This window comes from Hemitrygon akajei, unplaced genomic scaffold (assembly GCF_048418815.1).
Source record: "Hemitrygon akajei unplaced genomic scaffold, sHemAka1.3 Scf000048, whole genome shotgun sequence".
NCBI lineage: Eukaryota > Metazoa > Chordata > Chondrichthyes > Myliobatiformes > Dasyatidae > Hemitrygon > Hemitrygon akajei.
This window is the reverse complement of record NW_027331934.1, coordinates 7,434,831-7,451,024: the sequence shown is the minus strand read 5'-3', so window position 1 is coordinate 7,451,024 and position 16,194 is coordinate 7,434,831. Positions and strand designations below refer to the sequence as shown.

At 43.9% G+C, this 16,194-nt stretch overlaps 2 protein-coding genes across 4 annotated transcripts in view; both read right to left on the bottom strand.

Annotated features, from left to right (window-relative positions):
* LOC140720916 (uncharacterized) overlaps positions 1–16,194 on the bottom strand; it is a 42,081-nt gene continuing 25,887 nt past the window's right edge. For 2 of the 3 annotated variants that reach the window (XM_073035763.1, XM_073035762.1), the window contains exons 2-3: positions 14,072–14,248; positions 1–5,066 (exon numbers count right to left, since the gene is read on the bottom strand). In XM_073035763.1, coding sequence (XP_072891864.1) covers positions 3,308–4,666 — 1,359 coding nt within the window. In that variant the 5' untranslated portion in view covers positions 4,667–5,066; positions 14,072–14,248 and the 3' untranslated portion in view covers positions 1–3,307. The remainder of the gene's footprint in view (positions 5,067–14,071; positions 14,249–16,194) is intronic. The other variant, XM_073035764.1, reaches the window with a different exon arrangement.
* Positions 1–16,194, bottom strand: part of LOC140720913 (uncharacterized) — a 171,617-nt gene that overhangs the window by 130,108 nt on the left and 25,315 nt on the right. The window lies entirely within an intron of this gene.

Below are 16,194 nucleotides of genomic sequence, written 5' to 3'. Positions count from 1 at the left end.
TTTCTTCAAGATTCAGGGTTGTTTAATTCCATTTCCAGCAGACACGTGTAAATGAGGTCGACATAATTATTACTCCGGCTCCAATACAGCACAAAAACACAATAGTAACAACATATATCCACAGCTTATATACTGTGCATGGATTGATTGTATGTTCATAAAGTGACGCTCGGCATAGGATGCCTGCATATAAGATGACAGACAGGAAATGATAAAGTAGAGGTGTTTGGTGTTGTGGAAGTATGGGTAAGTGGGCAGAGATATTTATCAGCTTTACTGCTTGGGAAAAGGAGCTGTCCCAGAGGCTGGTAGTCCTGGTGAGGACGCTGCGTATCTACCCCCGATGGGAGTGAGACAAATAGTCCATGAGTGTGAAGGGTGAAGGTAGATTGTGAAAATTAGGTTGGTGCTTGATCTCACGAGAGGGAATCTGGAAAATACCAATGAGATGCCTTTTAGATCATCTTGGAATTGTGTAGCCGGCTGGTGGCGTAGTGGCATCAGTGGCGGGAGGTCCTGAGTTTGAATCCAGCCGGCACCCATCTGTGCTGGGTTAAGAGCTGGTGATCTCTTTAAAAAAAATCTCACCCGGCAGAAGGCAAATACAACAATGGCAAGCCTTTGCTGTAACTAGCCTAGCACACGATTTCCCAATACGTCAGAGGAAATCGCCTGCTAAGTTGAAAATTCCGGATGTGACCTACCTTCCCTTTGCAATTGTGCCCACTAGGGAAAAGTTAATTCTGGAATGAACCAAATTTGATTGGGGAGCTTTTGGTAAAGGGAGCATGTGGATACAGTGATAATAACATGACTGAATTCACCCTTCACTTTGAGAGGGGAAAGGTAAAACAAGATGCATCATTATTAGTGGAGTGAGGGGAACTACGGAGGCACTGGAGAAGAGCTTAGCAAAGTTGATTGGAAGGGGACACTAGCAGGGATGATGGCAGAATAGCAATGGCTGGAGTTGCTCCACTTGACAGCCTCAGGGTTGAAGAGAAACAAATCATGCTCCACCTACGTAGCTCCAACCTGAAGGCATGAATATCGATTTCTCCTTCCAGTAAAAAAAATCACAGCCCATTGCCTTTCCTTCTACTTACTCCCGAATAACGTAACTTTACACATTCTGACCACTGACATTTGAGACTTTCATATTCCTGCCAGTGCCTTCCACAGATAAGAGTGAGTACAATACTTATTCAGTTCATCAGCCATCACCTTTCACCCTCACCCCATTATTCCCTCTCCAGCATCATTCTCCAGTGGTTTGATATCCATTTCTGTCTCTCTTTTACACAATATGTACCTGAAATTAAAAATGGTATCCTCTTTAATATTACTGGCTAGCTAATCTATTCCTTCTTAATGGTTTTGGTTGCATTCTGTTCATTTTTAAAACTTTCCAATTCTCTAACTGCCTAGTAATTTTTGTTCTGTGCCCTCTTTAGTCTTTATGTTGTCTTTGGTTTCTCTTAGCAGCTACGGTTTTGTCACCTTACCTTTAGAATACTACTTCCTCTTTGTGATGTGTATATCCCGTCACTTCCAGATTGCTTCCAGAAATTCCAGCCATTGCTGCTCTGTTTTCATCCCTGCCCGTGTTCTTTCCAAATCAATTTTGACCAATTTTTCTCTCAGGCCTCTCTAATTCTCTTTTTATTCATATCTGACTTTAGTTTCTCCTTCTCTAATGTCGGGGTGAACTTGATCAGATTAAGATCACTTGTCCCGAAGGGTTCCTTGAACTCACGTGACCTAATTAATTCCGGTTCATTACAACACCCAATCCAGAATAGCTGATCCCCAAGTGGGCTCAACCACGAGCTGCTCTAAAAAAAAAAGCATCTTGTAGGCATTCTAGGAATTCCTCCTCTTGAGACCAACACCATCCTGATTTTCCTAATCACCTGCATGGCAATCCCCCATGACTATTGTAACATTGCCCATTTGGCACTCATTTTCTATCTCTCATTGTAATTTGTGGACCATATACTTACTACTGTTTTGGGGTCACTATACAATTCCCATCAAGGATTTTTTTGTACATTTGCTGTTCCTTAATTCTACCCACAGATTCCACACTGCCCAACCCTATGCCACCTTTTATCTAATGATTTTATTTAATATTTTACCAACAGAGCCACACAACCCCACGGCCGGCTTGTTATTTCACTAAACATATAAATATCTGGGAAACAGGAAGACCTGCAGATGCAAGAAATCGAGAGAAATTCACACAAAGTGCTGGAGAAGCTCAGCAGGTCAGGCAGCATCTATGGATGGGAATCAACATTTCCGGCCATGACCCTTCACCGGGACTCTTGATAACCACGTATCTGGAAAATCAACAAGCAAAAGCAACAGAAAGTAGTGGAATATTGGGAAAACCTTTGACAAAATTTATTTCAAGGCTTTAAAAAACTGCCGAACAGAGCTCAATAGTTAACAAATACAACAAAGGCAATAAACACTTCCATCAATACCGACATTGACTTTTTTTAATGAAAATATCTTAGTCCCATTTCAATCAGTAAAATTTACAAAGATAAGTAAGAACTGAAATGACAAGTTTAGAAAAAACTACTTACACTCAAACCCACTGAGATTAACACGACCTTGGACAGAAGGAGGAACAGGAATAACACACATGAGAAAAAAATAACATAGGACCATAACACAAAGGAGCAGATTCGGCCATTCGGCCCATCGAGTCTGCTCCACAATTTCATCATGAGTGGATCCAATCTGCCCTTTAGTCCCATTCCCCCACCTTCTCACCGTAACCTTTGATGCCCTGACTACTCAGATACCTATCAATCTCTGCCTTAAACACACCCAATGACTTGGCCTCCACTGCTGCCCGTGGCAACAAATTCCATAGATTCACCACCTTCTGACAAAAAAAAATGTCTCTGCATCTCTGTTCTGAATGGGCGCCCTGCAAACCTTACATCATGCCCTCTTGTACTAGATTCCCCAGTCACTCTCGAAATTGCATTCAGCAATGGGGATAGAAAAATATCCAGCCTACAGCTTATTGAAACTTTCTCCCTAATGTGAACCCGGTCGTGTGTTACAAGGTTAGATTACTGAGTGAATCCCTTCCCATATTCACAGCAGGTGAACGGCCTCTCCCCAGTGGAACACAATGATGCAGCCTTGGTGGAGACGGTTGAGAGGATCTCTTCCCAAAGCCTGAGCAGGTGATCTGTGGTGTGAACTCGCTGGTGTTTTAATAGATGAGATGATCGTGTGAATGCCTTCCCACATTCGCAGGTCGACGGCCTCTCCCCAGTGGAACTCACTGGTGTGCCAGCAGATCAGATGACTGAGTGAATCCCTTCTCAGAATCTGAGCGGGTGAAATCCCTCTCTGCAGTGTGAACTGACTGGTGAGTCACTAGGTGAGATGATGTGGTGAATCCTTTCCCACAGTCTGAGCAGGTGAACGGCCGCTCCCCAGTGTGAACTAACTGGTGTGCTTGTAGGCTACCTAACTGTGTGAATCCCTTTCCACAGTCTGAGCAGGTGAACGGCCTCTCCCCAGTGTGAACTCGCTGATGAGTCTGTAGGTTGGATGACTGAGTGAATGTCTTCCCACAGACTGAGCAGGTGAATGGCTTCTCCCCAGTGTGAACTGACTGGTGTCTCCGTAGGTGAGATGCCTGAGTGAATCCCTTCCCACAGTCTAAGCAGGTGAACAGCCTCTCCCCAGTGTGAACTCGCTGGTGACTCTGCAGGTTGAATGATTGAGTGAATCCTTTCCCACAGTCTGAGCAGGTGAACAGCTTCTCCCCAGTGTGAACTTGCTGGTGTCTCTGTAGGTTAGATGACTGAGTGAATCTCTTCCCACAGACTGAACAGATGAAATCCCTCACTGCAGTGTGAACAGACTGGTGAGTCACTAGGTGAGATGATGTGGTGAATCTCTTCCCACAGTCTGAGCAGGTGAACGGCCGCTCCCCAGTGTGAACTAACTGGTGTGTTTGTAGGCTACCTAACTGTGTGAATCCCTTTCCACAGTCTGAGCAAGTGAACGGCTTCTCCCCAGTGTGAACTCGCTGGTGTGTCTGTAGGTTGGATGACTGAGTGAACGTCTTCCCACAGACTGAGCAGGTGAATGGCTTCTCCCCAGTGTGAACTGACTGGTGTCTCCGTAAGTGAGATGCCTGAGTGAATCCCTTCCCACAGTCTGAGCAAGTGAACAGCCACTCCCCAGTGTGAACTCGCTGGTGACTCTGCAGGTTGAATGATCGAGTGAATCCTTTCCCACAGTCTGAGCAGGTGAACAGCTTCTCCCCAGTGTGAACTTGCTGGTGTCTCTGCAGGTTAGATGACTGAGTGAATGTCTTCCCACAGACTGAGCAGGTGAAATCTCTCACTGCAGTGTGAACTGACAGGTGAATCAGTAGGTGAGATGATGTGGTGAATCCCTTCTCACAGACTGAGCAGGTGAACGGCCTCTCCCTAGTGTGAACTCTCTGATGTACCTTCAGTTCAGATGACTGAGTGAATCCCTTCCCACAGTCTGAGCAGGTAAACAGTTTCTCCTCAGTGTGAATTCTTTGATGGATCTTCAGTTTAGATGAGCAAGTGAATCCCTTCCCACAGTCCGAACAGGTAAACGGCCACTCCCCAGTGAGAACTCGCTTGTGAGCCATTAGGACAGATGACCGAGTGAATCCTTACCCCATAAATTCAGCAGATGACCAGCCTCTGCCCAGTATGAACTGACTGGTGTGTCCACAGGTGGGAAGACTGACTGCATCCCTTCTCACACACAGCACAGGTGAATGGCCTTGCCTAGTGTAAACTTGCAGATATACATTCAGTTGAAATGACCGACTGAATCCATTCCCACTGTCTGAGCAGATGAATGGTTTCCCCCCTGATTAAAATGATGGACATGCCAGTAAGTCAGATGACCGAGTGAATTCCTCCCCACAGTCTGAGCAGGAAGGATGATCGAGTGAATCCCTTGCTCCATTTCTTAATTATCTGGACAGAGACAGCAAAACTATATTCGAGATTTCTGTAGACAAATTTCTTGTCATTTGTAACCTGTAAAAAGATTTTAAAAATCCATCAATGGGTGCAGGACAACATTTCAGATCACTTGAGTTGTCAAGGTGTGAACTGACATCACACTGTTACAGTGAAGTTCAACACAATTTGGATGGAGAAATCATCTTCTAACTGGGCACAGTGCTGGTATCTGGAATGAGCATTGAATGCTCTGATGCTCTTCCTGTCTCTCTAAGAATGGGGCACTTCTGCCATCTCCAATCTGTGACTTGGCTCAGTTTGACTGTCTCCATTGGTATTATTCCCTGTTCCCACTGAGCTGCATGGGTGCCTGACCCCACAGTAACTGAAACACTCTCACACAAGTAGCCGGCAGTGTATTCCACGCACCCACCACTCTCTGTGTAAAATACTTACCCCTGACATCCCCTCGGTATCTACTTCCAAGCACCTTAAAACTATGTCCTCTCGTGTTAGCCATTTCAGACCTGGGGAAAAAAAACTGGCTATCCACACGATCAATGCCCCTCATCATCTTATACACCTAAAAAAGGCTCGAAACATAAACAAGGAAAATGTACACTGCTTTGAGGATTTCTTAGAAGTATACAACATTATGAGGGTATAGATAGGATAAATGCAAGCAGCTTTTTCCACTGAAGTTGTGTGGGATGACAACCAGAGGTCATGGGTAAGTGGGGAAGGTGAAAATGGTGATGGTCCCGGTGCAGGTATTTGCATTAGACAGCTTAAATGTTTTTTGGCATTGACTAGATGGGCCAAATATCCTGTTTCTGGACTGAACTTCTCCATGTTTCTGTGATAAAGAAGCTGGCCAAACTTGTTTGGATGGGAAAAGGTAGGAGTGACAACGGAGCAGCAATGGCTGGAGTTTCTGGGCGCAACTCGGGAGCTGAGTGATTGATACATCCCAAAGAAGTGGAAGCATTGGAAAGGCAGGAGGACATATCCGTGACTGAAATGAGAAGCCAAAGCCAACATAAAAGCCAAAGAGAGGGCAAACAAAAGAGCAAAGACTATTGGGAATCTTTTAGAAACCAACAGCAGACAACTTAAAAAAAAAAGCCAGATGAGCTCAGGGCGTGGAATCCTGATATTGTAGTCATTAATGGATCTTGGTAGCACCCAACAGTCTGAGGCATTTCCGGGGCCTCAATATCTCTTGAAAACCAAGGTTCCCTGCACCTGTAACTTTTCAACTTTTATTTTGACAGGCACATACAATCTCCACATCCTCAAAATTTCACTTCTGAAGGCCTCCCACTTACAAGAACTCTGTTGCCAGGAATGAGCCTGTTCCAAACCACACTTGTCAGATGTTTCTGATACCATCAAAATTGACCTTTCTCCAATTTAGAATCTCAACCCGTAATCCAGACCTCTCTTTTTCCATCTTTACTTTGAATCTCATGGCAATATGATCACAAATTCTGTCACCAGCCCTGGATCATTTCCTAACAGCTTATTGTTCACTTCTATATCAGAGATTCTACATACTGATTAAGGGCACATTTGACAAACTCTACCCCATCTAGTCCTTTTACAGTATGGGAGTCCCATTCAATATATGGAAAGTTAAAATCACTTACTGAATCAACCTTTGTTTATTGGCATGGTCCGCAATCTCTCTACAAAGTTGTTCCTCTAAATCCCTCAGACTGTTGGGTGCAACCAAATTCCAATAATAGCTACAATATCATAATTCCCTGTCCTGAGCTCATCGGGCTTTCCTACGATGCTTCTTGCATTGTGATATACACAGCTCAGCACATTCATCACACTATGCTCAACCATTTGATTGCTGACTCTATCTGAGGTCTGAACAACATCTGACTGGTGTCAAGAAAACAAACTCTCCCTCATTGTCACAAAAACAAAGCTGATTGTGGATTACAGGAGGAATGGAGACAGGCTAACCCCTGTTGACATCAATGTATCTGGGTTTAAGAAGGTGAACAGCTTTAAATTCCTCAGCATAAATATTACCAAGGATCTCACATTGTGTGTACATACCGGCTGTGTTGTGAAAAGAGCACAGCAGCACCTCTTTCACCTCAGATGGTTGAACAAGTTGGGGACGGGGACCCAAACTCCTGAGGACATTCTACAGGGACACAATTGAGAGCATCCTGACTGGCTGCATCACTGCCTGGTATGGGAACTGTGCTTCCCTTAATCGCAGGAAATGGCAGAGAGTGGTGCAGACAGCCCAGTGCATCTGTAGATGTGAACTTTCCACTATTCAGGACATTTACAGGGACAAGTGTGTCAAAAGGCCCAAAGGATATCAGGGACCAAATTCACCACAACTACAAACTGTTCCTGCTGCTACCATCCAGGAAACGGTACCACAGCAAAAGTACCAACAGGCTCTGGGACATTATCTTCTACCAGGCCATCAAACTGATTAATTCATGCTGATACAATTGCATTTCAATGTTATATTGACTGTCCTATCTACAAACTATCTATTATATATTACTATTAATTACACATTGCACATTTTGGTGAAGATGTAATGTAAAGATTTCTACTCCTCATGTGTAGGAAGGATGTATCGAATAAAGTCACTTCAATTCAATTCACCCTCTCCACTATCTGTTCTGTCATTCTGGCTCCCATTTCCCCTGCAACTTATTTTAACCACATCACCCTCTCCACCCACACTAGCACTAGCAAGCCTTACCACTAGGATATTAGTCCCCTCCTGTTCTGTTCCCCTAACTAATGAATTCACTATCACCTCTTTGACTTTTCTCTGTCAGGTAATCTACCCTCCCACCCCCCCAACAGTTTCTGAAGTGTTCCACCTATTGTTGTGTGGGATAGCAACAAGAGTACTCTGCGATGGCTATTTAACCTCATTCCCCTTCCTGACTCTCTCCCAGTTTCCTGTGTCCTGCACCTTGGGTGTAACTCACCTCTCTTCATGTCATATCGATTACCCCCTCCAACTCCTGGATGATCCGGAATTCATACACTTCCAGTTCCAACTCCTTAAAGTGCAGGGTTACAAGCTGCAGCTGGATGCACATCTTGTTGGTGAGGGCATCAGGGACACTGGAGGTCTCCCCACCTTCCCACCAATGTCCCCTCTAATTTGTAATGACCAGTGTGCACATAAATCATGTACTGTGCATTTTTTTTACCCAGTGACATGTGCATAGTGAATTTTATACAGAGAGGTAATTATTTTCACAGCTCGCAAATCACTGTTGATAAGTACTTTGATCTCCCGAGTTCGATCAAATTCATCTGCACTCTCACACAACCTATGTAGCAGGCCTGTAATGGGTAATGAAGGATTTTCTCACCAGAGCTTTTGCACATTGTCCATATGTGGTTTGCTTGCTAAATTACACTTTAAAAAGTCAGATTTGCAAATATTACTCCAAGTCTTTCCACTTGCAAATTCTCCAGCACCTCTTGCATTGCCACAATACATACAGGTGACACCAGTTTCTATATTGGACATAAATATTTCCCCAGAACCCTCTTGAGGAATTGAAGATATATAAAAAAATTCATTTTGAACATATGTAACCTCTGGCTAGAAGAATAATTGGGACTGAATAGGAATATTTGAACCAAAGTAAACACTGTCTTCAGTGGTTAGCCAGGACAGGCTCATAACCAGTTCTCTGTGGCTTGCAGAGAGACACATTGAGAGCTGATAACATTGTATACTGTACCGTTGTTAGTTGATACCATTATACATTGTACCCTCATTTGAGTAAGGGGAGGAGGACTTGCTGATAAGGGCAGGAATGAACATCTGTTTGTAATTAAGTCAGGGCCTTGCAAAGGGAATAACTGATAAGGACTGGACAGTACATCCATCCATAATTAAAACCTCGATATAGCAAACTCTGTTAAGATTTGCAATTAAGATTTGTAATTAAGATTTGCACCAACACACTTGGTGGGCGTACCAGTTCAAATAACATCTTGCAATTGTAAGCATGGGGTGTACTATGAATAAATATACGGCTGTAACCCAAGTCAGTCGACTTGTCAGATAGTGGCAGTGCTTACGTGCCTTCCCTTTGACAACAGGGGCTCAAACTCCTGCAGGAGAATGTGCAATAAACTGTGGTGTCAATAAGAAGCTGGTCTCTCGAGTTTTATTCAGATTCAGCTTTAACATTTGGCATCATGAACAGGATCTCAATATACAATATACAGACGGGCTGAGTAAGCAGCTGAACCACTCTGGGGACTGTGGAGACTGAAGGGTGCCCAATAGGTATTTTACATTTGTCACTCACTGTCAGTTCCTTTGGACGTATGGTGCCTTGCCCAAGGCTGATCACATACCTTGACAGGATCGGGAAAAAAATCTGTCAGGAGACTCATATAAGGTAGGCAAAATTTTACTAAGTGGGCAGGAGGCAGTATTAGATAAAGTTTATTAAGTGGCCAGGAGGCGTTACTGGGTAAACTTTACTAAATGGGCAGGAAGCAGACAAGTCAGGTAAATTCATCAATTGAGCAGGAGGTGCCTGCCAGGTAAATTTATCTGATTGTTAATTGAGCAGCAGGCTTTGTGCCCGATAAATTACTTAGAGATAAATGGTTAATTGCAGTCGATTGATACGAGTGTGCCAGGAGCAGCCCTACACAATTTTGTGTGAGAATTTTCCAGACAAGGAAAAAAATTTGCAAATGATGAGTGCAGAACTGAGTAAGAACTTGGGGAACAAAATGTGGCCACGGGTGGAGGGGGGTGGGGTAGCCTGGGTTATTACCTCATGAGAACAAGCAGTAAATCTGATATGGAAAAAGAACTGAGGAAAGAAGTGGAAATTGTTGAAAAGGGAATGGAAGGAAAAGGCAGATGTAAAATGGAACTTTGCCAGCTATGCCACTGATGGCCTAGTGGCTTCAGCGTTGGACTTCGAGGCGAGAGGTCTCGAGTTCAAATCCAGCCGACTCCCTTGCACACTTTCATCTGTGCTGGGTTAGAGCTGGTGAACAAAACAACTCACCCAGCAGAAGGCAATGGCAAACTACTGCTGTAACTTGCCTTGTACATGATTTCCCAACACCACACAGCGGCGTGGAAGGAAATCCTCGGCTAACTGGAAAATATTCCGGATGTGACATACCTTTAAAGTGGAACAGTATATTATCAGCAAGTTGGAGGAATAATGCATGTGAGAAAGGGATAGAGGTATGAACTGCAGAAGGAATGCCAAAGGTTGGGAGATGCTAAAAGCGGAGCGTGAATGGGTGGATGTGCGCCGAAAACGAGAGCAGGAAAAACAAAGTAAGCAAACCAAGGCCGGCCCAGATAGGAGGGAAGGGTAGGAACGTCAGTCTAAAGTTTGAACTGATAGGGAAACATGGGATTCCGAACCCATGTCTGGCATATTGACCCTGGATGTGATTTGTGGCCTGCTACGGCACTTTCACAGGAGACCAAGCCTTTAAACTGGGGGGACAAATACCCATTAATAATGATTTACTGCTCCAATGCTTACAAAGTTAGCCAACATTATTAATACAAATAATATGGATTGGCCTGACAATGACCGAAATCGAATGTGACGAGCTTTGACATATTATTAGGACCCGACTTTCAAATCCTGATCAACCCCAGAACTAATATTCTCCTGTTTGATTCTTACTAAGAGAGAGAGGGGGCAGAACTATTTGACTAGGCAGCATGTTTACACTTGCTCGCAGCTTGTGTTTATATAGTGTTATGATACCAGCCCCCTCCTTCCTGAGAATCGCAAGATCGCTATTAACTCGGGTCTTGGACCCAGGAAAAGAGAGAGAGACAACGCAACGGATTTGACCATTCTTTCTTGGAGACACCTTTGTGGATTGCGACTCTATACTACGTGCCAGCTATCATGGCTACATGGGCACCCTCGGGCAATGTGTGGTGAGGATTGTATCATCCCACCTTGATTGACATCTACAACTCCGCAAGTCAAGATAAAAAGGGGACTGCAGGAGGCAGTACCCTAGCGACGCACCAGAAGGAGACACCATCGCTCATTGCTCCCGTGATGACGGGAAGCTATTCGGAAGCCACGTGTGGTTCGTTTTGCCCTAGCCTGGGGAGCGAGTGGCTGATAACACCGAAAAGGACTTCGAACTGACAACGGGGAACCCACGTTCCCGATTCAACCATTTGAGTCCAAAAGGCTGGCAAGTTTATTTTCTCACCAAGAATTCTCTCTCTCTCCAACACTTGAAACCCAGCGGTCCCCAAAAGGCTAAAAGCCTGCATGAACTCCAGAGACTTTGATATTTCTATCGGACAATAATTTTACCCCTAGACAAATGATAGAGCTACTTCTTATTGTTGATTATTACTATACCCGCGCTTTAGATTGAGTAGTGACGACGTATATTATCTGAATGTTTGTATTAACCTTACTTTTGTGCCCCTTTATAAATAAAAACGTTTCAAAATAGTTCCATCAGACTTCAGCAGACCTCTCTATCTTTGCTGGTAAGTGACCCAGTTACAGGGTATGTAACAATAGCTCGCAGTTTGTTTTATTTAAGCAAGGACAGTCACAAACACAGTCAGCCAGAGAGAAAGAAAGAAGATGGAAGGTTCGAAACAAAGGACCTAGTGGCCAAAGGTCACTGTTTGGGCTCTCCTATGCCCACAAGGGTGGGTTGATTATTGATTCAGTGTATACCGAATGTGTGATTGTCGCTTTGTTTGATCCATTGGAGTGGATCTGTTGGTTTGGGAGTATCCTGTGAGGACCACTTGTGCTAACCCTTGCTTGGGGGTGGTAATTCACTTGAAGAGGTAGTCCTGTGACCAATCACTGTTGGTGATAATTCGTATATCCCATATGGGGATTTTGTTGGAGTATCTCGTGGCTACCACATTTGTTAACCCTTAGGTGGATTCGGGTGTGTTATGTGGTAATCACTTGTGAGAAGGGATATTCTGTGGAAATCACTGTCGGTAATACTTTGTGTGTTGGATCTGGATTGGCAGTACCTTGCGGAATCTACCTGTGTGTTAACCCTTGCTTGGGTGGTAGTTCCTTCTGAAGACAGTACTCCTGTGATAAGCTACTTCTGGTGATAATTCGTGTGTGGATTTAGAACAACGACGGATAAGAACTACGGCGACTGTTATCCTGTTTTACCACTGTGGAATTTGTGGAATTCAACGTAATTGCCTTCTCTCAACATTCACCTTGGATTACAAATCTCTCTCTCTCGTCATTGATCCCGTGGATGAACTGAACTTTCATACTTTACCATCTCAAGACTTTAAGCTTGGTATTCCCTGAGCTGAGTGGTTTGGGAGTTATACTTCCACATATGTGTACTCATAACACTTTTAAACTTTTGATTATTTTGCTTAATTTGTTATATGATAAGTAGATACGAATAAAGACAGTGGTTTTAACATCAAAACCAGAGTCCAGGTGTGGTCTATAGCTGCTGGTTCAATTAAACAGTTATGGGTGCATAACAGTGGTGTTTGTGTTTATGTCTTTAAGAGGACTTACCCCAGCACCCAGGGGCCCCTATGTTAACACCTTTCTGTCTCTCTGTCACAACTGGGCCAAGCAGGTAGAACCAGGGGCCTGCTGGGTTTGTACCGAAATTCCTCAGTATGGTAAAAGTATGATTCAAATGTCAGTAATCCCGCTCAGCTACAGTGAGGAACTCTCAGCCTGGGCTTTTTCAAATGACACCTGGGGAAGAGAGTGAGTAACTGTGGTCCAGTCTGTGATGACTGTGGCTGTCAATGTTTTGAGGGATGGTATCTCAGGTCCCCACCAAACGGAACTTCCGACACTGGGAAACATGCATCTTGGCCATACCTGCAGGAGCCCAGCAGCGGAGAGGAATAACTGAGACTGAGTGATTTTGGATGATCGCTTTTCTCTCCTATGGAGTAGCCAGGAATTCACGAGAGATAATCAATTTGGCTACAAGCACTTGAGGAGCTGGCCACAATATTGCAGGGGCCCTGACAGAAACACAGGCCCAAGTAACAGAAACATCCACTGAAATGATTGCAATCCGGCAAACAGTCGTACAGAATCGTGCGGCTTTAGATTTTATCCTAGCTGAGAAAGGGGGAACCTGTGCTATTATTGACACAGAATGCTGCGCCTATATCCCTGATGAATCTACTAACATTACATCCCTCTCCGAGCACACTGCAAAGGAGACGGACAGCATCGAGAGAGTAGGGCAGGATTTACACGGGTTCACCAAAGGGTCGAAATGGTGATCTTCGAAGGCCTGTTCGGTAATATGTGGGGCATGATATTGCATTATGTCCTAATGGTTGTACCTCTCATTGTTCTAACTACTGATGTTATACCCACTGAGAAGTCAAAGCTCCACTCGGTTGCTTTCTCTGTAAAGGAGGGAATGATAAAGTCTGTAAAAGGGTTAACACTTCGTTAAACAATAGCAGCCTGTTTTTCTGAAAGAAACTGCTGATGATCAACAGATGTACTAAGCCATGCTGAGCCATATTTCTTCTTGAGGGTAGCTAGCTAGGGTTTCAGGATGCTTATCTCCTTGTGCACTCACGTGCAGAGTTAAGACAGCTTCAGTCTGTTCTGTGTGTGCAAGCCATTATGACTATTTTGTAACTTGTCTTTAGGGGCTATCATAGGAAATAACTTTTGGCTCCAGCCTGTCTTGCGTAGGGAGTATCTGGACAGATATATCTGTGGTTTAAGGAGAATTCGTGGATTGGGCGGGAACAGTCACAGTCTGTTCCTATCTGAGTGACTAACTGAGTGAGCACCGGGTGCTTGGAATAAAGAGTTTGTACTATACGGTCTCTGAGTGACTTAATCCGGATTCGACTTCGACAGAATGGGAGTGGTCTTAAAGGGCTGGGCTGCTGAAAGCACATTACCAGACCTGGACTGATTGCAACTGTGTCTGAGAGAAGCATAACTGGTTATTCTGGGCACATTCAGTCTCCCTCTAACTATTTCCTACCTTACATTTTACAGGTATATAATGTCCAAAGGACCTGTGTTTGAGTAAATGAGACTCACCAAACTTTCTCATGACTGAATCACTGGGAACTCTGAGTCTCTTGAGGCAGAGCTGTTCTCTTCAGTTGCTGTTCTCAGTCCTCAGGCCAGTTCACTTGTTGTTGTTCCCTCATCTTCAGCCGTGGTTTGCTTCCAGTTGGGGTTTTTCTTCCAATAAACCTCTCACCGCAGGTCTAACTTTAACCAGAGTGATAATGAAGCACGTTAACATTAAAAAAGAGAACCAAACATTTCTGCTTAATGTTACTATGAACAAACCTCACTGAAATTTAAACGTTGAAGGCAGATATAATGATCTCAGTGAACAACCTTTTAATGTCCCTCACACATCACAAAACAATATGGGATAAGGAGGAGCCATCATTCAGTCAGGAACAGAATTAAGTGATTTGATCCATCTAGTCTGCCCCACCATTTAACCACAGCTGATTTTCATTCCAACACCATATTCCTGCCTTCCTCCTGTAATCCTGAGCTACACACCAATCATGAATATATTAATTTCTGTCATAAATATACCCAATGGCAGCTTCAACCAACCTCTGTGGCAACAAATTCCACAGATCAGACATCTTGTAGCCAAAAAATTCTTCTCATCTCAGTTTTAAAGGGAAGCATCTTTATTCTGAGACTGTGCTGTCAGATCACAGACTCTACTTCTAATAGAAACATCCTATCCATGTTCACTGTATCCAGGCTTTTCAGCATTCGGTAGGTTTACTTATCCATACATCCCCCCCACCACCCACACCGTCCCTCTGAACTCCATTGAGCACAGGTCCAGAACTATAAAATGCTCTTCATACATAACATCGATTATTCCTGAGATTATTCTTGTAAACCATGTTAGCAGCAATTGTACTGAACACATTTCCAGGAATAAGAGATAAATTGGTACGAGGATAATATACAGGGTAAGTTGTGGTTTCTTTATTGTTCTACTAGCACAGAATGAGACATTTCCATTTCCAGGTTAATTTCAGGAAATATAAACCATTCCAAGGTAAATGTAATAAAAAGAAACTAGAATTATCAGAAATGCTCAGCAGGTAAGGAACAGCTTTGGGAGAGGAACAAACTTTACAATTCAGGTTAATAATGTTTCGTCAGAATGATTTCAAACACTTTCAGTTTTTATTGCAGATCTCCTGCAACTTGAGATTCTGCCTGATTTGCACCAAGTGACAGACAGGTGACAGTGAGGGGAGATTTCCAAACACAGTTTGAACACCAAACTCATGGGTCTATTTCTACTGTTGTAAAAATGGAACTGCCCATTTACTCATAACCTGTCCCTGTGAGGATGGAATGGGAACTCATCCTCTCCTCAGACTGGCAGTCATTGCTTCCAAAGGAACTCCAAAAACAAATATCTGATCCCAGACCAGAAATTCTTGCTCAACACCTCATAATCACAAGCAGCTCGATCCTCGCGTCCATTTTACCTGGATCAAAAACTATGATATCCCACGACCCAACCTCACAGAATCACACAGCTTAATCTGCCACTCACCGACCCTGAGAGTCTCACACATTGTCCTCCCATTTCACACTGGGTAGTGCAATCGGGGATTTCCCCACAACCAATGTCCAGCTGCTCGAAATTTCTGCTTCATTGCAGAAGGACGACCATTCAGCCCCATCTGTAGAAGCACTAACCAAAGTCAAAGCCAACACAGGACTAGAGTCCAAGCAGCAACTCTCCCAGTACTCTTTGCTGATTGTAATATGATGCAGTGTGTCAGCCAGTCACAGTTCAAAAACTAGCACTCCCACACCAATCCACAACAGAACTGGTACCTGATGACCCTCTAACTTTCCAACTGACAAAAACTGATTCAGGAAATAACTCAGTGAGGACGAAGGTGTGAAAGAATACTTCACAATGAAGACAAGAAAGATTGCCGATATATATCATTGCAGAGGTATGATACAGGGTGGACCAAGGTTGACCCAGATAGTTGATGCATGTCACTGAAGTTGGTGGGAGAGAGACTCGACAGAGGTTGAACAAGATGGGCAGGGAATGAGCAGATGGAACCAGGTGGAGCAGAAAGCAAGGACGATCAATTATGGTTCTCCAGCAATACACAGATACTGAATAAATAGTACACACTACTGCA